Source organism: Ostrea edulis, chromosome 9, assembly GCF_947568905.1.
Source record: "Ostrea edulis chromosome 9, xbOstEdul1.1, whole genome shotgun sequence".
NCBI classification, from domain to species: Eukaryota; Metazoa; Mollusca; class Bivalvia; order Ostreida; family Ostreidae; genus Ostrea; species Ostrea edulis.
In genome coordinates this window covers 35,583,015-35,592,361 of record NC_079172.1, presented here as the reverse complement: position 1 = coordinate 35,592,361, position 9,347 = coordinate 35,583,015, and the positions used below count along the sequence as shown (strand labels likewise).

Sequence of the window (9,347 nt, the reverse complement as noted above, 5' to 3'; positions counted from 1 at the left end):
AGCCGAGACATACCATGTATGCGCAAAAAATTCATAAACAAATATCACACTACTCACGTAGAAAATGTGGACCTTACCGTCATCAAGCGCAGCGAAACACGCCATTTCGAGATTATAGTCGACGAAAGCTCGTTAACGGTAATGAATAAGGTACACTCATTTTGTATCTATTTTGTGACTTTCTTTATTAAAAGGAACAGTTCTCTAATGTGTAACGTGCAATTACTACGTAATTCAATAACTTGAAGCATGAAGCAGTTTCACTTTGCCACCGGATATAAGAAATTTTATTTCGTATTCCGATCCCAATCGAAAGTTGTTGACTGGGAATGACGTGTTTTAATTCAATCTACATGTAACATGTAAGCATTTTTTATATCACATTAAAAAAAACCCAAATATATACACATACACAATGTTGTAGAGTTATTTCTTGTAAATTTTCTGAGGTTTCGCACCATATTCGATATTTCGCGCCACGGTGTCAATAGGGCTTGTGTGCAGTTGTCGTTCGTTTCCCTATCAATGTTTATAGGTGACGCTGCACAACAAACGACAATTTTCAACCTTATCTTTTATTTTTCTATGTCTATCAGTATCAATTTGATCGAAATCTTGTATTCAAATTGATTTGAATACAATATCATTGCATTTATTTACATATCAATTATCAAAATTAGATTAATTCAGAAAAGTTACATGGATTATTTAATGGCGGATGTTTATAAAAGTTTATGTTAATTTACCTAGGAGTAAATCAGCTGACACAGAACCCCCGCTGACGACCACTTAGCTGCAATAATGTAGCCCAATCCAATTTTTTTTTATTCTGACATTTTCGGGATAGGGCTACAATTCCATAGGATCTCCGTAATGGTGCAAAATAATTTTATGAATAACCGATAATAAACTCTGTGCATTAGTCCCAAATGTTGTTTATACCAAAAGGAGTACCAACTTTGTGCTCGGGCATGTCTAATAAAGGTGTTTTTCATTAAATATAATGTACAGCATGCAAAATTCTTCGTCTGCTCCGCCATGCTTGTTATCGCGAGATCTCGTAGGTGGATCTAATGAAAAGCCTAAACATTGACAATCAGCGCGAAAATGTAGTTATTCGAGCCACTTCGACAAAGGAAGGAAAATCATATTGTTGCAGAAAGAATTTACACTCTGCTGTTCGGTTTTTAACTTGATATTAAATTCAAACCTTCTCAATACCGACGAAATAGCTTTCGCCTCCATACTTGTCCATTGATGTAAATACCACCTTATATGGCATATGCAAATGACTTGACAACCGGAAGTTGAAACTTCAGTACATCAAACATGGCGCACAAATATGAATCGAGAAACTGGGATTTATCGAAATTGTTGAAAACGGTAGAATAGAGCCTCACAAATCTAAAGTTGTAGGTTGTAAATTTATATATTGACTAAGAAACATAGAATATCATTTTATTTACGTAAAGAAAGTCAGGAAATGTTTAGAATGAGCGCAAATGTTGCGGGAGTGAATCACTCCCGCATTTGCACCATTACGGAGATCCTAAGGAGTTGTAGCCCTCTCCCTAAAAAAAAAAAAAAAAAAAAAAAAAAAAAAAAAAAAAAAAAATCAGAGAGGGCTACATTTTTGCAGCTAACACACATATAACCAGCTGAGTCCTGGTCTCCACACAATGTAATTAAAATTAGATCTTCCATCCGCTCCCCAAACTGGGGAGCGGATGGAAGATCTAATTTTAATTAGATTGGGTCTCCACATTAACAATCACCATTTTCTGGTGTTATTTTCATATATTTGGTGACCCCCCCCCCCCTAATATTTTTTACAGTAGAAGTGACTGCTAAAAATGCAAGGTTGAATTTGCTACATGACTATTTATGTAAATCAATTATAACAAATCTAGTTTATAATTAGCGAATCTTAAAGCTTTTAAATATAAAGTATAACTTACAACCAACATTCCTGTAACATATTCATTTTGTGACAGGTGAACGAAGACGACTTAAGTATGGAGCTGCGCCCTCTGTTTTTGACTTCAAGAATACCAGTACTACCCAGGAATCTGACAGAGCTAAGCGAAAGAGGCTTCGAGAGTCTACTCAAGATACATGTACTCCAATGATTGAAGACCTGCCCATATATATGGATGAATTGATTGTACATCATGAAGTTGTCGTAGATCAGTCATCTACAAGTATGTCCACATCCATGCCAGAAGAAATGTGTTCAACAGCTGAGAAAGAAATCCAGTGTGACATACCTACCTTAGGTAGATTTTCAATTGAAGGTATGAAACTGGACACTAAGATGCTTTCTTATTACACTGGTTTGAATGGCTATGATCATTTCATGCTTCTCTTTAATATTCTTGGGCCAGCAGCTTTTGACTTGAATTACAAATGTGGCTTATTAAGTCCACAAGATCAGTTGTTTTTAACTCTGATGAAACTCAGACAAGCAAAAGAAGATGTGGAACTTGCTATGCTCTTTAAAGTCTGTGAATCTACTGTTTCTAAAATTGTAACAACTTGGATTAACTTTTTGTATTTTCAATTAAAAGAGTTAGAGGAACAATTCTGGCCTTCTAAAGACATCATTAAAGAACATATGCCAACAGATTTTGCTAAAAAGTTTCCCAATACACGCGTAATATTAGATGCAACCGAGCAACCAATTCACAAACCATCAAATGTTGAGGCACAATCCAAAACATGGTCTTCTTATAAACACAAAAACACGTTGAAAACCATGGTAGGTGTAACTCCAAATGGAGCAGTATCTTATGTATCCTCTACTTATGGGGGTTCTGTGTCTGACAGACAAATCATTGAACACTCTACTCTGCTAGATGTAGGCAAATTTGATGCTGGTGACAGCATTATGGCAGATCGGGGAATTCTTGTTCAAGATTTATTTGCGAATCAGAATGTTTTTATTAATATACCTACGTTTCTCAAGGGCAAAAGCCAACTTGACCCCGAAGAAATAGTTAGAGATAGGCGAGTTGCCTCAAAACGTATTCATGTAGAGAGGGTGATTGGGCTTGCAAAGAGGTTCAAAATTTTGAAACATGAGCTACCAATGTCAAAAATCCCCCTAGCTTCCAGAATTGTGTACATTTGTTTTATGTTGTCAAATTTAGGAATTGCATTGTTGATAAAAGTGCTTAAACATGTGCCAGTAGTATATCAAAATGTACATGCATACATGTCTAAGTTTAATAAATGTATGCCCTGCACATACAGTGAATCCCTTGAGAGTTGTGTTCATATTTCTGCTTACAAGTTTTAAATGTATCGTACATTTTTTGTATCCTTTATGCAACATGTGCTGTCAATATTCAAAGGGATACATCATACAAGGATCTTGGTAGACATATCAACTTTTAAGTGTAAAAGCTATTTACCTTGAAAGGGTCAAAGTACAATATCTTTTTAAAAAAATCAATTTAAAAAGTTTAACACTTTATATAACCAACATCTATGCATTGTTACATGTATATTGTCAATACAGAAAATTTCATATCATGGATATGCAATGTATTTCATCTGAAATTGATTGGCATTCTGGGCAGAAACTTAGGCAAAAAAACATGAAGAATCATTTGCAGACTCTAATCAAATCATGAATACAAAAAAGATTCTGTATAAAAAAAATGAACTGTCTCGATAAATCATTTGGAAGAAACTTTTACACAAGTTTGCATATATGCTTCCACTTTACAGCAAGGATAACAAGTATGGCATGAAAAATTTATCATAGAATACATCAAGCTTTGGAAGAAGAGAATTCTGGCAACATTCTACATCAATATGTACTTTCTGGATGAACAAATCTTTGAAAGTGTATACAACAAAATAGCAAATTTGTTTTTTGGCAATAAGCATTTGGCCTTGTATTTGGAAAAAATATTTAGAGGTGGGTTTCAATTTCATTTCACCAGTTACAGAGTCCATTGTTAGATATGGGAAGTACTTTCCAGGCTGAATCTTCTCAAAGCGACCAGCAAAGGGACATTTGACTTCAATTAGTGCATCAGTGCCAACGAGTCCATCCGGTGATGCCCCCAAGTAAGGTCGATCCATATCAACAAAGAAACCACATCTTTGAACACCTTGGCCAGTCTCTCTTTCAAAGGATCTGTAATGAGAGATAAAAATAAGAAAAGGCATATAATATATGTAAATAATAATTTACTGATTTGACCAATGCTTATGTAGAGCGTTTACAAACTAGGTCTCTGCTGTACATGTGATTGTCTGACTAGCTCCCACTAAAACATACCTAATAGCACGTGTCTCGTAGGTACGTCCATGGACTAGAGCTTCACTGCGAAATACAGCAGCAGAAGGCTGGTAAAGAGACTCGCAGAGTTTCTGCCTATTACGCCTGTCTGTAGCTAAACAGATATCTCCAAATCTTGAGGCTGTGATCCGCCATGATCTCTCCTTGAACCAATTATTTGAGCTGGCTTGTCCACGTGTCTGCTCCTCAATGGCAACTACTTTATCTGCTGTAACCTTTAAGAAATTGTATATAACAAAAACCATATATCTTGTACTGTGTTTTGTAGTATAAAATTGCATGGTATTAGTAATACATATGAACATGAGAAAAAAATCCTTGCAATCAATTTACATTGCACATTATATCTTATTTTAACACATATACAACATTTGCACAAATGTCATAAAATTTAATTTTGTTGAAATGCAGTTTGAGCCAATTAACAAAAGACCTACCTCAACAGCTCGTTGAACCCAATACTCTGTGAAGGGTCTTTCCAAATAATCATGGTCCAATACTGCTGCCTAGTGAAACAAAAGGTGTTACAGTTTGTTATTAAACACTTTATTTTATATGTGCAGTTTTACCCATCACTACTTACTGCTTTAGATTAACAGACTTATAATTTTAAAATCAACATTTTATATGCATTACTAATATAGCTTGCTATAAGTTCACTAGCGAGATAGTTTTGACTTGACGCTGCTTATAATTAGCGATGTACAGGGACATTAAGTGAGATTCTTGCTTGTGTGAGTAATGCATTTTCATGCTTATGTTTACCTGAATATTTGCTTTCTCGATGAGATATCTGTATGTCAGATTGTCTGAGGTCTCTGCACAATGGTTTAAGACCATATTGCGAACCCTATCCGGGTAACCAGCCACACCTTTTAGATGTTCAGGGCGGGGATCATTTAAAAAATCATCAGTCAGATTCCGCTTCCTGGGCAGATCTTCAGCTTTGACTGGTGAACCTATATCAAAATTTGAATATGTTAAACATGTGGAAAAAACACTGGAAATAAATTATTGTACTTGATTCAATATATGGTCATAAAACTATTGCTTCTGTTCATCATGGAACATCACATAATATTCATGTATTTTTACCTGAGTATGAATGTTTGGGTTTATGAAATGTCTGCAGGTTTTCTGTGCATGATCTCTGAATCCTCAAACCTTTTCCTTCAGAACAAGAGAGTAAAACTAAGGCAACAGCAGCAAGATGCTTGCAAGTTCCATGGGGACCTCGTCCTGCAGGACACTCACAATGGCTGTTCAAGATGTCTCCCGAGTTTTTGTCAAATTTTAATTTGAAGTTGTATGTTACCTTTAATTTGAAATACATACATGTATTCTGGGTAATATAATCTTTTTAAAGTTATTTTTACAGAAATATCTCAGTACAAAGTAATAAAATAAGAGAAAATAACTGATAACATACATGGTACATGTACAATTAGTACTACAATGTATATTATATCCACAAATTAAATGTAATACTTGCCTTTGTTTTCATGGCTGCGCCAACAATGCCTGTAAAGAACAGGGAATCATCTTCCTTTAAATATGACACAGCCAAGACTCTATCACTTTCAACAAGTAGCCTTCCTTTCTCGATAGCCTTGACATCACCAGTGCTTTGTCTGTCACCTACACATAAGTACAAGCTCATGATTTTATAATTTATTTACTCATAAACACATAATTATATATATAAATTATTCTATAAGATATTGCACATTCATTAAATGACTCCTAATGTTAGATGTATGTTTTACAAAAATGTTGTTCTTAATCATATGAGTAAATTATATGAACAAACCTGCTAATCTATGTACAAAATACATGTCTATCTGCTCAATGCATATCTCTGGGATTTCTTCTTTATGTGATTCCTGGAGCTGTTGAAATCCCCTCGTTGGCCAATCAACTTCCAAAGGCTCAGGTATTTGAATTGGGTCATTCTTGAAATCTTTATTTCTATCATATGCCTTAAGCCTACAATAAAGTACTGTACAATGTCCACTTCCCATAAAAAAAATATTAGGTACCAAGACGTACTAGTACATGTCAGTGAATGCCATTGTATCATGTATTACAATAACAACAGTCCGTATAGTACTATAATTATTACGTATAATTGATGACATAAATATAACTTATATCACATTAATTTATTGAATTTTGAGGCATTTTGATAAAAGAATTGTCGCACTGAGCATCAAAACAATCTCTAGGCATAATCATGCCGGCGTAAACATCCTCCGTCGTCTGCATGGGTGCAGAGCTACGAATTTGTTGAAATATTACAAACGAAAATAACGGTTATGAGGTATGAAAATACAAACCTGTCTATAAGGTCGGCTTTTCTGCCTCTCGTGGTGGCTCCTTTTTTCTTTAACTCGTCTTTGAGTCGAGAGACGGAAAACTTTACGTAAGTTTCTCTTTCCATTTCAGTGTTTACAAGCGTCTAAGTGAAACAAAGCGTTTTAACGTATCCCCCATAACTACATAATTTTTAGAACCGGTAACGGTCGTCGGCGAATACGCCCGAAACATTCCGAGTATGAGCGTTCAATGTTGACGTTACCGTAACGACGTAAACAAGCCAAAATGTCAAACGAAGGTCCTCCGAATCTGACAGAGCCGGTATTTGATATTTACTTAAGCAAAATGTTTTACTGTACATAAATTATGATGTCCCCATTTACAAAATCAGTTTTCTTCATGAATTAATGACGGGTTGAATATTGAACAGTTAAGAAATGCATACTGTTATATAGCTAAAATACTTTAGCTATATAATAAAAGGGTTATTGAACTTATATAGGTGAATATTGGCACTCGTTGGCTGTCAAATTGCACTCGCAAGCTCGTGTATTTTTACAGCCAACTCGTGCCAATATTCACCAATATAAGTTCAATAACCCTATATTATATATTGTATATTCTCAGTATATGAAAGATCTCGGACATTATATATTCTCAGTATATGAGATCTCTCTGACATTATATATTGTATATTCTCAGCATATGAGAGATCTCTGACTTTATATATTGTATAGTCTCAGTATATATGAGATATTTCTAACATTATATATTGTATATTCTCAGCATATGAGAGATCTCTGACATTATATATTCTCAGTATATGTGAGATCTCTGACATTATATATTGTGTAGTCTCAGTATATATGAGATATTTCTAACATTATATATTGTATATTCTCAGCATATGAGAGATCTCTGACATTATATATTCTCAGTATGAGAGATCACTGACATTATATATTCTATATTCTCAGTATATGTGAGATCTCTGACATTATATATTGTGTAGTCTCAGTATATACGAGATATTTCTAACATTATATATTGTATATTCTAAGTATATGTGAGATCTCTTGAATGCTATCTACTAAAGTTAGACCCACAATGGATGATTCGCAGAGCGTGACGTCATCTCTCAACGTGGGCATTCCGAAATTACTTGCCTAAGACCCTGACTTTCTACCATTAAACGTGAAAATAGAGATTAGCGTATATTTTTATCAGCTGAAGTATTTCTAGGAGTTTTAATAAAATCGGATAATAACTTGCTCACATGGGCGGACACATGACGGAACGAGCAATATCAGTTTTTGTTGAATGCTAATGTACGTTTGTGTTAGTTCACGAAATCACTGAAGTATTCAACAAAAGGAAAGTTTTTCCTTATATAAGAAGGAGAAAATAGAGCACCTCTCCTCAAAAATCAACATAACCGTAGCACATATAAGATTTGTGGATATTCATGAAATTTGATACCCATGAAAGTATTGAACTTAATGTACTAAACCCACCACATGTTATGAGGACGTAACATTGAAGTCATCAATCATAGTGGTATAATTCTTTTTACCTGATATCGTCATGCGTAATGATGAATTCTCTTCATAACGATGAACAAATACATTGCGACATGACACTGGCTGATACTACCAGAGCCTCTTAAGAGATGCAGGGTTTGATGGATGGAGAGAATGTAATGCACGACTCGCGGGAACGGACAGCTGCCACTCCGGCTGCCAGTGTCGTCAATGTTTTTTCATTTCTGCTTTAGTCGAAGTAGTCGAATACTCAGCTCAAACAATTGAATTTAAATAACATTAATTCATGATTAAAGTACGTCAATACGACTGTGTATTGAATCGTTGTTTTCTGTGACCTTGGGGTAAGATTAATACGCTATATATGATTGTAGTCCGACGCTGACATGTGAATAGGTTTAATATTGCAGCTCTGCCATCGCCAGACAAACAAATCAGTACCAAGATTAATTCAATCTTTTCATAACAGCTGACTAATAACATGCCACCAATGTAAGGTGTATTGAAAAAAAAATGGCCACAGGTCAATAGCGTCCTCTCAAGTCAATACTGAATTAGCAATACATGTATATGGCTTCTGGTCATAAAATGACAAAGGGCATTTGATAATAAATGCAGATATTTATCGAGAAATGGAAATATGTCAGAAAAGTTAAGAGCTAGGTCCATATAGACAACAGCCGTCATTTGTATAAGGTTTTTAAACTTCACATAAAAGATGAATTTTAAAAGGAGAACGTTGTTTTTTTTTTAAACAAACTTATTCAAAATACGTATATCTTGTACAACCACAATATTTATATCGTACGATATGTATCTTTTCAATCACAATATGTATCTCTTGTACAACCACAATATTTATGTCTTATACAATCACAATATGTACAGTGCTCCCTCGATATATTACCAACTTTTGTTCAAGATGAATTTGGGCAATTAATCGTGGGGTGGAGTGGTGGCAATATAACGAATTCACCATTTCGGACAATACGCTGAGCAGTCAAAAGAAATTTAATACCATAAAGTTATTTGGACTCCATTCCGTATAAACATTTAGATTATCTTTAGCAATTCAGCAATTATTGGTAATTAACCTGAATACCTTGTCCATACTGTCACAATTCAACGCACCTCTATCAAAGTACAGGTGTGATTACTGATGTGTATTAGGTAATTGG

At 34.7% G+C, this 9,347-nt stretch overlaps 1 protein-coding gene across 1 annotated transcript; it reads right to left on the bottom strand.

Annotated features, from left to right (window-relative positions):
* Positions 1-3,454: 3,454 nt before the first annotated feature.
* On the bottom strand, positions 3,455-6,797 carry LOC130050110 (uncharacterized). Its single transcript, XM_056148996.1, has 7 exons — positions 6,123-6,797; positions 5,805-5,950; positions 5,408-5,627; positions 5,078-5,271; positions 4,750-4,818; positions 4,292-4,527; positions 3,455-4,147 (listed from the first exon to the last, which is right to left on the bottom strand). The coding sequence occupies exons 1-7, from the start codon at positions 6,331-6,333 to the stop codon at positions 3,727-3,729; spliced, it is 1,497 nt and encodes a 498-aa protein (XP_056004971.1). The 5' UTR covers positions 6,334-6,797; the 3' UTR covers positions 3,455-3,726.
* Positions 6,798-9,347: the final 2,550 nt, after the last annotated feature.